Genomic DNA, 20,266 nt, shown 5'->3' on the forward strand with positions numbered 1-20,266 from the left:
GACCTGAGGGGATCTCCGCAGATGACAGCCAGCCCAGCAGTCTGCCACGGATCCATTCATGCCGTTTTAGACCCCCTATAACTAAGGGGTCAACTGGATCTGGTAAGCACAATCTTACTTCTTATTACATCACCTGGATAAGTGCCCTATACGAGTGTCCCCAGAAGATAGTTATTCCCTATTACTAATGAACTATTTTATTTCTAATTTATGACTGGACTATTCATTATCCTTTTATTTTTTGCGCTGCACTTATTTTGTTTCTTGCTCAAATCTAACCCATGGGACATGTGAATTTTTGATATTCCATTAAACCAGCTGTGTGAATCTGCTGGCAATATAATACAGCCACACCTGAGAGACTCCCAGACCACCTAGACGATTAGAACAATACACCACCTCCCTAGAAAATTTTGGGGGTTTGTCGTTCCAAATTAATCTATGCTTGGAGTTTAAGAAGATAGGATTTAGAAATCATAATTAGCAAGGGCCCGAAATAAGTAAAACAATTTAAGGAAGATCGTCATCTTGATTGCCGTTATCCTCCCTAGGAAGGAGATTCTATAGGATGACCAGGATTTAAGTAACTGTTTTAGTTTAGTAATCATAGGAGGTACATTATTGCAAAATAATAAATTGTGGTCTCCCAGGATACCCAAATAAGAAAGGGAAGATTTAACCCATGTGAAGGAAAAGGGTCTCTTTAGATTCTCCAGCTCGGCAGGGGTGAATCACACAGGGAGAGCAATGGATTTTGATACGTTCACCGAAAGGCCCGAAATATTGGCAAATAATAAAAGTGTTTGAAGAAGATTCGGCAGTGTGACCATGGGGTTGGTAAGAAATAGTAGCACATCGTCTGCATACATGCAGAATCTATAGGTCGAGGAGGCTTTGTTATAACCGGAAATGTCTGGATGTTGCAATATTGCTTTGGCTAGGGGCTTAATAGCCAGAGCAAAAATCAGTGGGGATAGTGGGTACCCCTGCCTAGTACCCCTACCGAGCCAGAAAAATTCAGAGCTACAACCTGGTATTTTAACCCGCGTCCTGGGGTTCTAGTACAGAGCTTGATAGGCCTGTAAGAATTCTCCCTGAAATCCATAAAACTGTAAAAGGAGAGACACATAGCTCCAAGACACACTGTCAAATGCCTTGTGGATGTCCAGGCTTAGCATTAATATTTTTTTTAGAGAAAATGGATTGGATAATATCAGTGGTGAGGCTGATATGGTCTGTGATAAGACGGTGAGGAATAAACCCTGACTGATATGGGCCTAAAATTCCGAAGATGGGCGTGGTCCTTATTCAGTTTGGGGATGAGCGTCACGTTTGATTAAATGCCACTGACAATGTTTCATGCTCTTTACTAAGATCACTATATGCTAGAGCTAGTTCATCATGTTTTGTTTCCAGCCTGTTCTAGTACTCAGCGCTGCAATCTCCTGCGACAGTGTATGGGAAGTCTTATGCAATTCGGATTGGAATTTTGCAGCAAGTCTATTATACATCGCTTCGAGGCTGGCATCTAAATCAGCTTTAGATGGTGATGTGGGATACTCACAGCCTGATCCAGAGGCATCCTGAGCCAGGGACAGAAGGAAAAGTGAAGGCCGCTGTAACAGGAGAGTCTGCCCGATCCGCGGTCCATTTTGGGACATGTTGAAAAATCAGTGAGGCCTGGGGGGTGTTCTGTATACCATCTGTGTACAGAATGCCTTTAGGTTGCCATGTTGCATTGCATAAAAAAATAGAGCAGGAAAAGAAAGGTACATTTTAATAACATTTAATTACAATATGACTTGTGTAGCAATTTTTTTTATTTCCAATTTCTTTCCCCATGAAATTGGAGAGTTTACCTATAGAAAACCTGAAGTGCAAGTGTATGGAAGTCTGCAATTGCTGTGGGACTTATCCAGTAACTTTATTAATTGGGTTACTAAACTGGAAAAAGCATGAAGCTGCATTATGTCAATGTGCAATGCATTTTTGCATGGGATTACTTCTTAACCACTTCAGCCCGGAAGGATTTACCTCCTTCCTGACCAAGCCCTTTTTTGCGATACGGCACTGCGTCACTTTACTGACTACTTGCGCGGTAGTGCGACGTTGTACCCAAACAAAATTGATGTTCTATTTGTGGGAAAAAAAGGGACTTTCTTTTGGTGGTATTTGATAACCTCTGCGGTTTTTATTTTTTTCGCTATAAACAAAAAAAAAAAAGCAACAATTTTGAAAACAAATTGCAATATTTATTTTTTGCTATAATAAATATCCCCCAAAAGATATCTTCCTCAGTTTAGGCCAATATGTATTCTTCTACATTTTTTCCCCCCAAAAATAACAAAAAAAAAAAAAAAAAAAAAAAATCACAATAAGCATACGTATATTGATTGGTTTGCACAAAGGTTATCGCATCTACAAAATAGGGGATAGATTTATGGCTTTTTTTTTTATTATTAGTAATAGCGATCTGCGATTTTTATTGTGACTGCGACATTGCAGCGGACACATAGGACTATTTTGGCACCATTGGCATTTATACAGCGATCAGTGCTAAAAAAAAAAACAAAAAAAAAAAACACACAGATTACTGTGTAAATGTCACTGCCAGGGAAGGGGTTAACTAGGGGGCGATCAAGGAGTTAGGTGTGTTCCCTCGATGTGTTCTAACTGTAGGAGGGATGGGCTCACTAGAACATGACAGAGATCACTGCTCCCGATCACTGGTTGGAGTAGATCCCTGTCATGTTGCTAGGCAGAACAGGGAAATGCCTTGTTTACATAGGCATCTCCCCTCTCCGTGCCACTATCACGGGCCACATCGAGTCTGTGGGACCCGTGGGCACGCTACCGCTGATGAAGCAGTGACCTACGGGTACGTCGTTTTGCACACCTGTGCCACTTTGCCAACGTATATGGGCATGAGGCGGTCGGCAAATGGTTAAAGGGGTATTAAACCAAAAATATTATATATTGCAGCTTACCAATCATTCGATGTGGTGGCTGCATTAGTTTTCTCTCTTTCTTAGACTTTGTCCCTCGGTTTTCACATGGTGATCTGGCCACTAGCACACCTGTAAAAGAGTGCCCCTACTCTGGATGAATGGCTGCTCCCAACCCCTCCACAGCCCAGCACTCCAGTGAGCGTGGGGAGACAGTCACCAGCTCTCTGCTCAGGGAGCACCGAGAACCGAGCGATCAGCAGTCTGCGATTGCTCGATTCTCAGTCTTGAGCCAGCAGGGGACAGATGCAGCATCGAACTGATGTTGCATCCACCAAGGGAAGTATGGGTGGAAAACAAAATCCCATATTTCTCTTTTAAGTGCACTTTTTAGGGCTTTTAATTTCAAATGGAAACTACAGATTTCACGGGCCACGGACAGACCTTTTATTGAAGTAGTCTTGACGCAGTTGAGAACGTAGTCTTTTTTTTCTGTGCAAGAAAAAAAATGAAATTATGGTCAGTATATGGTTGTGGAACAGTCAAGCTACCAGTATGTTTTTGAGTTGCAAAAGGAAACCAGAGCACAGGAATCTCTTGGAAACAAGGCAAGAACATTTACATCCCCTATAGGTAGTATCCTAATGGGATACAAGCACAGAACTTCAGGGCATTCAGGCTGCAGTGCCATTTACCATTGTACTACCCAGTGTTTTTATGGAGTTTGAGCCAACAAATGGGTTTTATTGAGAACATTTGAAAAAGAATTTAAGAACAAACCCTAAAATCTGTGAAAAACATATTTAGTCTTTTTTTTTTTTGGGGGACAACATATTATACAATGCCACAAGTGGTCTATACTGCCGGGATGCTGTGATTTATTAGATCACGGATTAGGTGTTTTAAATGTCACTTTAATGGTCTGCTGTGTGAGGAGCTGGCTTCATCATCACACCATGCAGCACATATTTTCCATCGAGAAGGTAGCAATCCTCCTTAATGCTCACAGTGACAAGTCCACATTACTGCTCGTCACATCATGCTGTCAAATGTTTCTTCTTCTTTCTCCGATTGCCTCCTTTTTCCACTCTGTAAAAAAAAAAAAAAAATTAAAGTTACGTACCGGTAACGTCTTTTCCAGTAGTCTTTCAGGACAACCACCATGAGAGATAGTCTCCTCCTCTTCCTCTAGGAAACACTGAGCCAGCCCATAAATTCTTACTTCCCCCTGCCAGACCTCAGTATATTCCAAGATTACCTCCGGTCAGCTGGGGAGACACAAGAACACATTAATAACATACTATTCCATATCATTATCATGCTGCGTTCTGGTCTTTTATAAGACACCCCAAAATTTCGGGTGGGTAACTAGGGCTGTCCTGAAAGACTACTGGAAAAGACGTTACCGGTACGTAACTTTAATTTTCCCCTTTCGTCTTTCAGGACAGCCACCATGAGAGGATGAACGAGCACTTACCAGTTAGGGTGGGACTACAGCTTGCAACACCTTTCCCCCAAAGGCTTGCTCACTAGCCGACACCAGGTCCACTCTGTAGTGCTTAACGAAAGTGGAATAGCTGGACCATGTTGCAGCCCTGCATATCTGCTCTGGTGTTGCTCCAGCCTTCTCTGCCTGAGAAGCTGCCATAGCTCTAGTAGAGTGTGCCCTTATACCCATTGGGATTTCTTTCCCTGCTAATGTATAGGCCTGGCCAATGGCTACTCTGAGCCATCTGGCAATAGTGCGTCGAGACGCTTTGCATCCTTTTCTGGCCCCAGAAAACAAAATAAATAAAGAGTCTGACTTTCTAAACCTCTTGGTCAGCTCTAGGTACTGAAGGATACATCTCCTTACGTCCAACGAATGAAATTTTAATTCCCTTTCCCCCGAGGGGTTAGGACAAAATGAGGGTAGAACTACCTCCTGACTTCTGTGAAAACCAGAAGCAACCTTAGGTAAAAATGCTGGATCAGTCTTGAAGATGATCCGATCTGGAAAAATAACGCAAAAGGGAGGTCTAACAGATAAGGCCTCAATCTCGCTGACTCTCCTGGCAGTTGTCACTGCTACCAAAAAAACTGTTTTTAACGTAAGATCCTTTAGTTGACATTCCTCTAAAGGTTCAAAGGGGGTTCCCGTCAGGCCCTGTAAAACTAAAGATAGGTCCCACTTGGGAAAGGGAGGGCCCTGAACTGGTCTTTGTCTAGACAGAGCCTTAAAGAATCTGACCACCCAAGGGTTGGTGGCCAGATGCTTTTCTAAATAAGCACTGAGTGCTGAAACCTGACCTTTAAGGGTACTTATGGATAAACCCCTATCTGCCCCGCACTGAAGGAATTCCAACACCGTTGTGGGACTGTGTACCGCAAAGGAGCCTTCCGCACACCATTCATTGAAACGTACCCAGACCTTTTTATAAATCTGACGTGTTTCCTTCTTCCTGCTGTTGAGGAGGGTGGAGATTAATTTCTCAGAAAAACCCCTAGCTCTTAGCATACCCTCCTCAGTAGCCAGGCCGCTAACTGCCATTGGTGAACCTGTGGACAGAGGACTGGGCCCTGTGAGAGGAGATCCTCTCGAGGTGGCAGGAATAAGGGAGGTTCGACCGCTAGTTGCTTGAGTACTGAGAACCAAGCCCTCTTTGGCCAATGTGGTGCTACTAGAATCAGGGACGTGTTTTCCATCTGGAACTTCCTGAGAACTGCCGGTAATAATGCTGGGGGCGGGAAGGCATAGCAGATTCTGAAATGCCAGTTCTGGATCAATGCGTCGACCCCTCGCGCTCCCTCCCCTCTGTTTAGGGAGAAAAAACAAGGGGCTTTCGCGTTGCTTCTTGACGCGAACAGATCTACTTCTGGAGGACCCCATTTCTCTGAAATGAGATTGAAAACCTCCTGGTTGAGGATCCAATCGCCCTCTCTCAGTTTGGTTCGGCTGAGAAAATCTGCTATCACATTCTTTTCTCCTCTCAGGAAGACTGCTGAGAGTGAGAGAGTGTGAATCTCGGCCCAGTTCAGAATGTCTGATGCTAAGGCTGACAGGACTCCGCTTCTCGTGCCGCCCTGTTTGTTTACATAGGCCACGGCAGACGAGTTGTCCGACCGCACCTGAACATGGTGGCCCCGTAGCTCCTCCTTGAAGAACCTGAGTGCTAGCCCGATTGCCCTCAGCTCCTTCCAATTGGACGACCTTCTTAGTTCGTCGCCCTCCCAGGTGCCCTGTGCTAAAAGGGAACCCAGATGCGCCCCCCAACGCTTGCCGCTTGCGTCTGTGGTTACCACCTGAGAAACTGGGATGAACCACAGACGACCCTGCGACAAGTTTGAGACCCTCCTCCACCACCAGAGGGATCTCTTTACTTGGGGTGGAACCTGTACCAAGGTGTCCAGATCTTTCTGACTGTGATCCCACACCCTTAAGACAAAGGACTGTAAGGGACGAAAGTGCAGACCTGCCCATTGCACTGCTGGGAGGGTAGCGGTTAATAGTCCCAGGACCGACATCAGAACTCTTATGGAGACCTGAATGCTGCACTGGAGAACAGCCACTGCCCTGTCCAGTTTTTGTACTTTTTCTGCTGGAAGAAACACTCTCAGTAGCGTTGAGTCCAACAGATAGCCTAAGTACGTGATGCGCTGAGAGGGAATCAAACTGGATTTCTCCGAGTTCATTAGCCACCCTAGACCTGTAAGAACTCTCTTTGTTAGTTCTAGATCTCTGACTAACTGCAGTGGACACGGTGCAAACAGGAGCAGGTCGTCCAGGTATGCTATCACTGATATTCCCTGGAGTCGAAGAAAGGCCATCACCTCCGCCAAGACCTTGGTGAAAAATGCGGGGCGAGGAGGATAGCCCGAAAGGCAGCGCCTGAAACTGTAGATGTACCGTTGTTCCACCTACATTTACCGCTAGCCGAAGAAACCTCTGCGAGGCTTCTGTAATAGGAACGTGTAGATACGCGTCCCTTAGGTCCAGAGATACCATGAAGCAGTTGCGGGGCAACAGGGCTCTGACTGTGAAAATTGTTTCCATACGGAATCTCCTGTACGTCACTGACCTGTTCAGGGGCTTTAAATTCAGAATCAGTCTGAATTTCCCTGTGGGTTTCTTCACTACGAAGATGTGTGAATAGAAACCCTCTCCCTCCTCGGTCTTTGGCACTCTGAGAACCACATTTTGATCTACCAGATCTCTTAATGCTTCCAACAGAGCCTCGGCTTTTGCCGTACACCTGGGTAGGTGCGTGACAAGAAATCTCCGTGGAGGAGGATTTGTGAATTCGATATGGTACCCCCTTCTTATAATCCCTAGGATAAAGCGATTGGGGGATATCGCTTCCCACTGTGGGAGGAAGGCCCCCAGTCTTCCCCCCACCCTGGTTGGGGAGTCATTGGTTTTTACGGGGCTGTTCAGGAGGGCGAAAAATCGCCCCTCCCCTGCCCTTCTTCTGACCCCAGAATTTCTTTTGCCCTTCCGGCTTTGGAATTTCTTTACGCTTTTGCGGACGAAACCCCTTCTTTGTCTGTGTAGGGGTTTTCCGCTTAACTGGGAAGGATTTCTTCCTGTCTGCTGTGCGGTCCAAGACGGTCTCTAACCCTGGGCCGAAGAGAAGGTCTCCCGTTAACGGTATGCCGCACAACTTGGCCTTAGAGGCGCTATCGCCCGGCCAAGTTTTTAGCCAGAGGGCTCTCCTGGCCGAATTGGCCAGAGCCGCTGATCTGGCCGACATACGGACTGATTCTGCCAAGGCATCAGCTATGTAGGCGATACCCCGCAGAATCGTAGGGAAAGAAGATAGAATGGTTTCTTTTGCCGTTCCAGCTTCAATATGCTCCTGAATCTTAGAGAGCCAGTGCTCCAGATTGCGAGCCACTACTGTGACAGCCAACTCAGGTTTTAAATTACCAATTGTTGAATCCCAAGTCTTTTTGAGAAGAGAGTCTATTCTCTTATCCATGACATCCACCAGGGCCCCCATGTCCTCAAAAGCCAGGTCTGTGTGTCTGGAAACCTGGGAGAAGGCAGCATCTAACTTGGGACTTTTATTCCAGATAGATGTAGGATCATCCGAGAATGGAAATCTCCTTTTTAAGGATCTAGAAAAAAAGGGTTTCCTTTCGGGATCCTGCCACTCCTTTTTAATAGTATCAACCAGTACCTCATGTACTGGAAAAACTTTCCTCCTTTGTTCCCCTAAACCCTTGTACATTTGGTCATGAAGGGTCAGGGGTTTCCTGTCTTCCTGAATACCGAGGGTTGTATAAATAGCCCCTAAGAGGTCCTCTACCTCTTCCAGGGATAATTTATATCTGGAGGATTTCCTGGACTCCCCGTCCAGGTCCTCTCCCTCTGAACCATCCTGGGAATCGGAGGAGGAACTGTCCGGTTGTCTTTGTTCCACTCCGGAGGGCCCTGGAGCTTCCACTGCCCTAACTGAAGTTGCAGGTTGGGCAGGAGCAGAGCCCTGAGCCTGAGGCGAGGTTGTATCCTGGGGGACTGGACTAAAGGGAGGCTGAAACCTTTCAAATAAGGCTTTAAATGAAGAGAAGGTGGACGAAAGCTCCTTAACCGAGGCTGCAAGTCCTGACTCCTGTTCAGAGTCCCTCTCCTTAACAAGGGAGTCTATGCACTCCCTACACAAGACCTTTGTCCATGTTTCCCCTAAAGTGTCCCTGCAAGAGGCACACCTCTTCTTAGAGCTATGTGCAGACCTAGACTTCTCTGTAGCTTTCTGAAATACATAAAAAGAAAAAAACATTTTGTCACTTTTTTTTTTTTTTTCAAAAAAACAAGGATACAACCCTGGGAGTGCACAAGACCCTCCTTAATATGTAGGGATCTGAGCCTCCCTCCCCTGACCACCCAGGGTGTCTGCCCCCCCATGACAGGAACTATACATGGAGGGACAATCTTAGATAAAGAGTACTCTTCCCCAGGGCACTCTTACCTTAGGAAGGCTGGAGGTAGTGTCCGTTGGCTGAGCATCTGCTTCCGACATGACTTGCAGGTGGTTGCTACTACCGAGTCCCACGCTGCCTGTGCGCATCCCAGACTCGTCTCCAGCCTGTGCCTGGCTTCCCTATCAGCGCCGCGACCCGGAACCGGAAGTCGTGGGTCAAAGGCAAGCACTCGCCCTTCCGCCGGAAATGACGTCGCCCGTCGTCCGGCCCGCCTAGTTCCAAAAAAAAAAGAAAAAAAGAGAGCGGTCTGTATGGAATACAGGGAAGGTGAACGCTTGCCTGCTGCAGCCCTGTAGCTGCGATAGGGAGTCCCCCCAACCTGAAGCCGCACTCGGCTAGGAAGTGGTGGCAATAGAACGAGGGGTAAGTCCCCCCTATGCCCTAGGAAACCCCTGCTCCCATTACAGGCTCCAAAAAATATAAACAGCCGCAGTCACCCTGACTGAATGGCCTGGTTCCTTGCACAGTGTCTCCCCACCGGAGGAAACACTAATACTGAGGTCTGGCAGGGGGAAGTAAGAATTTATGGGCTGGCGCAGTGTTTCCTAGAGGAAGAGGAGGAGACTATCTCTCATGGTGGCTGTCCTGAAAGACGAAAGGGGAAAAAAAAATATTAAAAAAAAATAAAAATAAAATTATTAATACAGTGCTATACCCGCTACCACTTCTGCTTGGATCACAAAGGCGATCCGAGTGGACGTTTGGCCCACCTCCTCCCTGTATGTAACATTCTGTGACACGTCACAGGAGGCTTCGGGACCATTCACAAAGCATCGTACATGCGCAGCGGGAAGCTGACATGTCAACGCCGGGGACCCTAAGACCCGGCCTATGTGAGGAAGGCGCTGGATCCCTGGAGAGGTAGGTGTCTGTTTATTCAAAGTCAGAAGCTACAGTTTTTGTAGTTGCTGACTTAATTTTTGGAAACCTGGCTGAAGAACTGCTCTACGTACAATGTATGTGTTCTACTGATTACCCTGTTATTTGCTATGTTTTACTATCAGAAACAGCAGTTTCATATCACTAGAATGTTTAAAGTGTGAATCAGCTGAATTTATAGCATGCAGATTACATTATGTTATTGATTTTGCAGTATTTTGTTCTAGTAAGTATTTGCACATTCTTAATAAACTGAAAATGAGCAAACAGTAAAGAATAGTAAAGACTATCTATAAACAGTTTTTTAAAATGACCCGCCTCCTACCTATCCTGCATACCCTGTATAAAAAAAAAAAAAAAAGATTTGTGCACTTTTTTAAATCCAGTCCGGTCATGTGATTCAGCAGGTCTGAAAACAGCTGTAAATTGGTGGTAATATCACCCAAATGCCTCTGTTGTCGGTGCTCCCTCTTCTCCCCTACAGCAGCTGCTCTGACACAGGGGACACGGAGCTGCTGTATCACATGACCAGACTGGATTAACCACTTAAGGACCAAGCCTATTTTTGACACTTTTTCTTTAGAAGCTAAAATCAATTTTTTGCTAGAAAATTACTTGGAACCCCCAAACATTATATATTTTTTTCCAAACACCCTAGAGAATAAAATGGAGATTGTTCTAATACTTTATGTTACACCGTATTTGCGCAGCGGTCTTACAAACACATGTTTTTGGGGGAAAAAAAATACACATTTTTTAATTAAAAAATAAGAAAACAGTAAAGTTAGCCCTATTATTTTCTATATTGTGAAAGATAATGTTACGCCGAGTAAATTGATACCCAACACATGCTTCAAAATTGCACCCGCTCGTGGAATGGCAACAAACTTTGGCATTTAAAAATCTCCATAGGCGACCTTTAAAATTTTTTACAGGTTACCTACCAGTTTTGAGTTACATAGAAGGTCTTTTGCTAGAATTGTTGCTCTCGCTCTAACAATCGTGGCGATACCCCACATGTGTGGTTTGAACACATATGTGGGCGCGACTTACGTACTTTCAATTTTTTTTTTTTCTTATTAATTTTACTATTTTTTATTTTTGCACTGTCCCTTTAATAAAAAGATTTTGGATCACTTTTATTCCTATTACAAGCAATGTAAACATCCCTTGTAATAGAAAAAAAGCATGACAGGACCTCTTTAATGTGAGATCTGGGGTCAAAAAGACCTCAGATCTCACATTTACACTTATAAGCACAAGAAAAAAAAAAGTTTTTTTTTTCTTCCCCTTTTAAAAAAAAAAAAATTGTCCCATTAAGGTCGTTGGGTAAAGTGAAGTTTGACTTTGCTCTGGTCCTCCAAGGACATAGAGTCGAGTGGGGGCCTTCATGCACTCCCTTGACTTCCTGCCCATAAGACCACAGGACCACCACTTCCAATGGCTCAGAGACCACTTTTATCTTAAAGTGGACTGCCCGCTATGAATAAAAATGCAACGCTATATAAACGTCAAAGAAGCGACGTATATCCACGGTGGGCGGTCTGAAAGTGGTTAAAAGAAGGTAAGTACACAGATCTAGCTTATATAAACGGTATGCAGGGATATATATGTATGTAAGCTTATTAGCTGAATGTGTTGAGTAGAAACATAATGAGCTATAAAATAGAAATTCCAACTCTCAGGTGCTCAAAGTCTATCACAGCTTTGAATTATATGACCAATATTGATAGGTCAATGTCCCAGCTGCTCTAAAATGTACCACTTGAAGTAGTGGAACAACAAATATGAATTTGGCAAAACATGATTGGGGCAGTTGACTACAAAAAGGATCTGAAGAAATACTGATATCTTAATGCAGCAGGATAGATATTTGAAAATATTTGTCATCAGAGTATACAGTATATCCAGAAAGTTATAAAAAGAGGTTTATTAAACAAAGATCCAAATCCACAATGTAAAAAAGTGATGTGGGATTGTATCAGCATTACCATAATCAAGTAAAAGAGCAGGCACAAGCTAATGTAATCTGTTGCAGCAAGGATGAAAAGGATTTTCATACCAGCCTGTGGATGGATAAGCCATGGGATCCTCAGGCTGGTATGAAAATCCTTTTCATCCTCGTCACTACAGATTACTTTAGCTTGTGCCTGCTCTTTTACTTGATTATGGTAATGCTGATACAATCCCACATCAACTTTTTACATTGTGAATTTGAATCTATGATTATTTAATAAACATGTTTTTAGAACTTTCTGGATCTCTGGATATACAGGTGTATCTCATAAAATTTGATCATCAAAAAGGTAATTTATTTCAGTAATTCAATTAAAAAAATGAAACTCATATTTTATATAGATGGGTTACACACAAAGAGCGATTCATTTCAAGCATTTCTTTCTTTTAAACTTTGATGATTTCGGCATACGGCTAGTGAAAACCCAAAATTCAGTATCTCAGAAAATAAGATTATTACATAAGGCGATTAGCCTGTGGCACTTATGAGGTGTTATGGAAGCCCAGGTTGCTTTGATAGTGGCCTTCAGCTTGTCTGCATTGTTGGATCTGGTGTCTCTCATCTTCCTCTTGACAATACCCCACAGATTCTCTATGGGGTTTAGGTGAGGCAAGTTTGCTGGCCAATCAAGCATAGCGATACCATGATCATTAAACCAGGTATTGGTAGTTTTGGCAGTGGGCACAGGTGCCAAGTCCTGCTGGAAAATGAAATCAGCATGTCCATAAAGCTGGTCAGCAGAGGGAAGCATGCAGTGCTCTAGAATTTCCTGGTAGAAGGCTGTGCTGACTTTGGACTTGATAAAACACAGTGGACCAACACCAGCAGATGTCATGGCTCCCCAAATCATCACGGACTGTAGAAAACGTTGCACTTCATTTGGAAATCAAGGTCCCAGAGTCTGGAGGAAGAGTGGAGAGGCACAGAATCCAAGTTGCATGAGGTCCAGTGTGAAGTTCCCACAGTCAGTGATGATCTGGTGAGTCATGTCATCTGCTGGTGCTGTGTTTTATCAATTCCAAAGTCAGCGCAGCCCTTTACCAGGAATTTCTAGAGCACTTCATGCTTCCCTCTGCTGACCAGCTTTATGGATATGCCAATTTCCTTTTCCAGCAGGACTTGGCACCTGCCCACACTGTCAAAACTACCAATACCTGGTTTAATGATCATGGTATCACTGTGCTTGATTGGCCATCAAAATCACCTGACATAAACCCCATAGAGAATCAGTGGGGTATTGTCAAGAGGAAGATGAGAGACACCAGACCCAACAATGCAGACGAGCTGTAGGCCGCTATCAAAGCAACCTGGATTTCCATAACACCTCAGCAGTCCCACAGGCTGATCGCCTCCATGCCACCGTGCGTTAATTCATACAAAAGGAGCCTCAACCAAGTATTGAGTGTATACTATACTGTACATGGACATACTTTTCATTAAGCCAGCATTTTTGTATTAAAAAACTTTTTTTTTCAATTGGTCTTATGTAATATTCTAATTTTTTGAATATTTTTATATTTATATTATTTTTACTGAATTTGGGGTTTTCACTAACTGTAAGCCATATGTCATCAAAATTAAAAGAAAGAAATGCTTGACATAAATCACCATGTGTGTAACGCATCTATATAAAATATATGTGTTTCACTTTTTTAATTTAATTACTGAAATAAGTTTTTGATATTCTAATTTTATGAGATGCACCTGTATACTCTGACAACACGTTTTCAACAATCTATCCTGGTGCATTAAGATATGAGTATTTCTTCAGCTCCATCTTGTGGTCAATTACCCCAAGCGCTCTGTTTGGCCATGAGCAATAAAACATTGAATGCAGACAAGATATCTTATACAGATTGTAGAATTGACCCCAAGATAAAGTGTACTATGGCCAATACTGACTTTTTGTTGAGTCTTTCAGATTTGAGTCGAGTAGAACAGTTCCTCCATTTGTGACCACCTTCTCCACACAGAAAACAGCCACCCACATCACCGCCGCAGGGATGGTCTTGTAAACAGCACCGGTCACATGAAGAGCAGTGAACCCAGGCTGAGAAAAAAAATAAAAATCGCTTTTGTGTTAGAAAGTCATTCAGTAATCTTCCAAGGTGCATTCTCTTTTAAATGCCATATGTGCTTATAGAGATTTATAATGTATATTACATTTAGACCCCATTTACACGAGTGCAGGGGCCTGTACACTGTGACTGGTCTATTTGTTTATGCGGGTTGAGCCACCAGGTGCTATGTGCAGGAAGTCTATGGGGATGCATAGACTGTATGAACACAGCCCCTCATCCTAATATGACAGGTATGGAGGTTAGCGGCCCCGGACGCACACTGCCTGCATTCAAGGCTGCTCAGCCACACCTACAGTTTTGTCAAATTAGGAGGAGCGTCTGTGTCTATAAAATCACTGTGTCCCACATACGCTTCCTACCTGGCGGACTGCGATCTGCCTAAGCTCTCCTCTTCTGCCCTAAAGAGCCTCAACTCCTCTATCACAGAAGAGGAAGTAACTGACACGATTAAATCTTTGCCGAATAACAAGGCCCCCGGACCCGATGGCTTACCATACCTCTACTACAAAACCTTCCTATCACATCTGCTTCCCCACATAACAACCCTGTTAAACTCATTTCTTTCCGACACACCTATCCCGAGGGACATGCAAAACTGACATATGACATATCGCTGATTCCCAAACCGGGAAAAGATCACACCCTTTCATCCAATTATAGACCGATCGCACTCCTCAATACAGACTTAAAAATTTTCAAGAAATTATTAGCAAATAGGTTAAACAACTTTATGCCGTCGCTAATTCACAAGGACCAAGTGGGATTTATCTTTGGCCCTTCGCCAGGCCGAATATAACACGCAGAGGGTCATTGACCTTGTGGGGGTTGCAAACAGGACCAGCTTGGAGGCAATACTGCTCAGTCTAGACGCGGAAAAAGCCTTTGATAAGCTGAGCTGGCCCTTCCTGTTTGCAACTCTCCATCGGGTTGGTATTGAAGGCTCTTTCCTCCGAGCCATCACTCACCTATATTCACCCCCCTCAGCCCTGGTTCATACCCAATTCGCTTCTTCCTCTACTTTCCAGATTTCCAACGGGACTACACAAGGCTGTCCACTGTCCCCTCTTCTATATGCCCTATGTATTGAACCCCTAGCAGCCCATATCAGAAAGAACCCAAACATCCACGGTATCCCAGTCTGTATTAGAGACTTTAAGATTTCCTTATTTGCGGACGATGTCCTCCTCACTCTCACGCAACCCCATGTCTCTCTCCCGAATCTACACATAGAGCTAGACCGGTATAGTGCCCTCTCAGGATATAAAATCAATAATTAAAAAACGGAAGCCCTCCCCCTTAATATACCCCACCAAACACTATCGGCCCTCTCGCAAACATTTAACTACACGTGGAAGCCCTCTTCCTTTAAATACCTCAGGGTCCACCTCACACCTACATACGACACTCTCTATAAAGCCAACTTCCCCCAACTATGCACCTCCATCAGAGCCTCCCTGGCCAAGTGGAAGTCTCTAAAACTATCTCTTTTTGGCCACCTAGCGACCTTAAAGATGACAATCCTACCTAAACTTTTATACCTTTTTGAGACGCTACCCATCCCCATCCCATCCTTGCACTTTAAGAGGCTCCAGGGCGACTGGATACATTTTTTCTGGAACTATAAGAGGCACCGGATCACTAAATCTGTCCTGTACGTTCCCTGCAATCAAGGCGGACTAGTATTCCCTAACATAGCCAAGTATTATTTAGCTACCCAGTTACGCCCTGTAGCCTCTTGGTGCACTCTCCACGCCTATAACCGCTGGACACAAATTGAGAAATTATGGTTAGCCCCCGTTCATCTGAATTCCATGCTATGGAGCTCTGATGTAGTGCCTGGCAGCATATAGCTACTAGGGCCAATGGCCCTTCTGCGCACGCTGTGGCGACGTGGAAAATCGACATACCCGCTTACCACCACCTCTTCCCCAGTCACCTCATTCTTATTCACACCCAATATTCCAGATAGCTTGAGCTCGCAGATGTCTCACGTCTGGATGGATAAAGCCCTATTTCGCTACGGTCAATTGGTAGACCCCAGAACCAGATCCCTAAGATCCTTTCAAGATCTGCAAGACGCCTTTAATATCCCCAGACGGGCTCTTTTTAGTTACTTGCAAATATGGCATTATGCGCAATCTCTGGTAACAAATCTTCAATTCTCCCCCTTAACTGAATTCGAAAAACTATGTCTAGAGGGCTCGTCCCCTAAAAGGTATGATCTTGCGCACTTATCAGCTCCTGACCATGGATTTTTCACCAGCCAGACCACGGCATGCCTATATGGGTAAGTGGGAGCAGACCCTGGGTGTAGACATACCTTTGAACGCATGGCAGCTCATATGGTCGCAGGCCTCTAAGAGCTCCATCTGCACGCTCTACAAAAGAGAATCAATATAAGATTCTATTTCATTGGTATCAGACCCCTGATCTACTCCACTCCATATACATCTCGGCCGACCCCCGATGTTGGCGATGTTGTAAGGATAGGGGGACGCTATTTCAGGTCTATTGGACCTGCCCTCTACTCATCCCCTATTGGCAGATGGTGCACTCCCTGCTTCAATCCATCTTTGGTACTGGAGTGCCCTTCGACTCGAAAATGTTCCTTCTGGGCCTTCCACCTACCTCCTTCTCTAAATTGTTAAAAAAAACTCTTGGCACACGTGCTAACTGCAGCGTAGTGTTTGGTGGCCCTGAGGTGGAAAAAGAGGGAACCCCCCTCACTATTCGAGCTGCACTCCAGGATCAGAGATGTTAAAAGAATGGAGTACCTGACGGCCTCTCTGAATGACACTTTTGATAAACATAATCGAGTATGGGAGCCCTGGATCCTGTTGAAGACTCCTTCAACCTAATGCTTCGTAACCCTCGATCATCTACGATCGGTGTTCCCCAGGTGGCACCGGGCTCTGGGGGCGGATGGTTGTCCTCTCTTCTTCACTATTTTCTTGACAGCTCTCTCTTCCTCTTTTTTTTCTTTTTATCTGACTCTTCTCTACCTTTTCATTAGAGTAACACGATGATTCTGCATACTGCCAACGGTTGTAAGCTGTGCACGTCTGCATCGAATGATACCTTTGGCCAAATGTCTGTTAATTATATGCCAGAAGTTCTTTCACTACTACAAAGTGTATTTTCCTGTACCTTATGTTGAAAACTCCTTTTTTCTTGAAAATTCAATAAAAATTGTCAGTTCTCAAAAAAATCACTGTGTCCCTGTAAATGTACATAAACTACCTATACAAAGCACCTGGCAGGTTCACGGTGTACTGGCCTCAGCGTCTGTGTGAATGAGGCATATTTTATCAAAGACTTAACATTGTAAAGGGATACAACATCAGTTACACAATTATTGCAGGCTTGAAGCTGATCCTACTATTCTAGAACTATAAAACTTTCACGCAGACCCAAAAAAGTGAGTTATTGCTGGTGTGTAAGAGATGACCTTAAAATCTGTTTCCTCTTCTAAACACAGAAGAAGAAAAACAGGAGCCCTGCTGCTTGGCTTGAGATGCCCATCAACATACAATGGGAACAATATCACTGAAAGGGCAGGGTGGGGGGGCTATGCCATAGTCTGGGATGACAAACACTGTGCATTGAAATGCAAATATTTTAGTAAATATAAACTGCCAATTACCTTTTATCATCAGCAGTATATAGCAGTCTTGTGACTTCTATCAGTGTCCGGCTAAACACTGGTTAAAGCTTGTAGAATGAGTTTTCATTCTCCTCTAGCTGTCCTATGAGGCTGCATGACCACTGACCCTTGGTCTGGACAGTGGCGATTGGCCCTGTGCTAATTTACATGCACCCTCCCAGGAAAAAAAAAAAACTCTCCAGCAATACACACCAAACTGAGCATGTGCATAGTGCCTCTGATGGCTATCAGCAGATGGATTGGGGACAGTAAAAGAAGGGGAGGATCAGAAGAGACAGGATCAGTCTTTTTTTTTAAATGTGGAAGATTAACCCTTTAGGTTCCACAGTGAGTATAAACAGCATGCTTTACTGCATATACAGACTGATTTTACTGACGTGGGTTCAGTAACACTTTAAGCTTTTATTTTATTGAGAAATTTAGTACCGAGAAAGTTAAATCTGTAGGTACAGTAGAAAACCAAGCAAACCGCAATAAACAGAACACTAAAATCAGATGTGTGCACTGTAGTTAAAATTAAAGAGGAAATCTAACTGAAATTTTACTATCGTCATTTTTATTTTACTGATTACTGTATTTTTTTTTAATGGCTACCATAGTTTTTTACTGGCTACTAGATGATTGATTTATTGACTGCCATTGTGTTTTTTTTTTTCTTTTTTACTGCCTACCATAGTTTTTTTTTTGTTTTTATTGGCTAGCATAGTTTTATATTTTTTTTTTTTACTGACTACTTCTTTAAAGTGGACTTGCACTCAAAAGTGGGGTTTTGTGATGTTATAGGGAAAATGTATTAAGGTTAATTGTACCCAAGCAGTACCCTCAAAAATTACCTTATGTCTGTAATTCTTCATGAAAATGAAAAAGAGTGCTTTTCCTGGTGCCTAGGCATGCTTGTGCTAAAACCCAAATAGATGTATATCTGTAGTGCGAGATCCAAGGCACTGCTGCCTGACTGGTAGTCTTAGGAGATTTGGCAAAGCCACTACTGTGCTGCTCACTGTTCTGGCTGGAGGCTCTGACATGATGAAGAAAAACCCTGCCCGCCATTTTGTGGGCACAGCCTCAAAAGTTTAGTTCTTTTAAGGTCGAAGACTTGCTCATATAATAAACAGTGAATCTATGAAACCAAAACTCTGCTAGTTATTACTTACAAGGTTTCACGCATTTATTGCATAAGGAGCAATGCTTCCACTTTCTTCCATCCTGCAAAGACACAACCCATGTGTGATAATTCAGAAACAGATATCCAATTGGAGAAGTATGGACAAATTCAAATACACAATACTATTAAAGTTATGAAGATCTCAAATCTGCCCAAAAGAAAAAGTGCATTTTAGCCAGCTTTCCCCTTTGCACCAACCTAAAGTAATCCACCCTCTTGCTGCACAAATATATACATACTTGGAGGCACCATTCTGTGCATGATGGCAGCACTTGCCCATTACAGCCCTATAGACTTCGGCCTCCTGCCATCTCTAGTATAGGATACAGTCCCATTAAAGTCTAACGGGCAGTAATGCACAAGCATAGCAAACAAAGAAAGAGGGTGAGCAGAAGGTCTGCATGAATCACAATTTATGTACAATAAGATCAGCACATAGGAAGAACTATACTCCAAACAAATTGCTTTCTAAATCCAACCCCACGCTCTATTTTCATTTGTTGTACATATTTGTTTTCTATTAAAAAAGACAACGGGTCCTTTAACCAGAAATTCATGCACCATTATATGTAGCCTTGAATATAATACACCTGAAGTCCTTCACCTAGGATTTGCAGGCATGTTATGACCATGAAACCAGGATTTATATTACTACTATAGCACAAATATTGGAGAGCATTACAGAACATGCTGATCAATGACAACATTCTCTGTCCCCAAAGAAACGTACAATCCAATGTCTATAAATCACAATTAAAGTGGTTGTAAAGGCAGAAGGTTTTTTTTATCTTAATGCATCCTATGCATTAGGATAAAAAACCTGTGTGCAGCAGCCCCCCTAATACTTACCTGAGCCCATGTAGATCCAGTGATGTTGCAGGAGTGTCTCAGCTGCCGAGGACTCCCCTCCTCATTGGCTGAGACAGCAGCGCAGTGCCATTGGCTTCCGCTGCTGTCAAAGGCAGTCAGCTAATGAGAAGAAATAGGGGGTGGGACCGGGCCACGGCTCTATGTCTGAATAGACAGGGGGCTGTGGCTTGGCTAGGGGCTAGGAGCACCAAAGAGGGACCCGAGAAGAGGAGGATCTGGGCTGCTCTGTACAAAACCATTGCACAGAGCAGGCAAGTAGAACATGTTTGTTATTTTTAACTTAAAAAAAAAAATAAAAATAAAAAAACCATGAGACTTTAGTATCACTTTAAGTTAAGAAAAAGCTTACACAACCATAATAATTATTTTTTCATAGTTTGTATACACACATGGTATTATACATAATACCCATAAAGTAATATAAATAATAAATAAAACGTATTACCTTGGAGGGACAAGTGTTGCAGGTTTTACAGTGCTTATTTTCAGAGGACACATATCTCGGACACAGTGAACAGAACCTAAATGATAGAACATAATAATTAATAATAATAATAATAAAAAATAATACCTAAAGACCAAAAGGATGATTGGATGATCTGACAGCCCTTAAAGAGGGGAGGGGGGGGGGGGGGGTGAGCTTTTGATCCTTGCCACGTTGAAGAAAGGCCAAGATCAGAGACA

General features: G+C 43.5%; 1 protein-coding gene across 2 annotated transcripts in view; it reads right to left on the reverse strand.

Moving 5' to 3' along the window:
- Positions 1-1,573: 1,573 nt before the first annotated feature.
- The window catches only part of ZCCHC4 (zinc finger CCHC-type containing 4), a 73,283-nt gene continuing 54,590 nt past the window's right edge, over positions 1,574-20,266 (reverse strand). Inside the window, exons 10-14 of one of the 2 annotated variants that reach the window (XR_012237056.1) lie at positions 20,028-20,103; positions 18,702-18,753; positions 13,705-13,852; positions 3,390-4,034; positions 1,574-1,718 (exon numbers count right to left, since the gene is read on the reverse strand). Coding sequence is in view for 1 of the 2 variants with exons in the window: in XM_073609169.1 (XP_073465270.1) it covers positions 3,983-4,034; positions 13,705-13,852; positions 18,702-18,753; positions 20,028-20,103 (328 nt within the window). In the remaining variant the exon portion in view is untranslated. Of the gene's footprint in view, positions 1,719-1,759; positions 4,035-13,704; positions 13,853-18,701; positions 18,754-20,027; positions 20,104-20,266 lie in introns of those variants that run through there. The other variant, XM_073609169.1, reaches the window with a different exon arrangement.

Source organism: Aquarana catesbeiana, linkage group LG01 (assembly GCF_042186555.1).
Source record: "Aquarana catesbeiana isolate 2022-GZ linkage group LG01, ASM4218655v1, whole genome shotgun sequence".
NCBI lineage: Eukaryota > Metazoa > Chordata > Amphibia > Anura > Ranidae > Aquarana > Aquarana catesbeiana.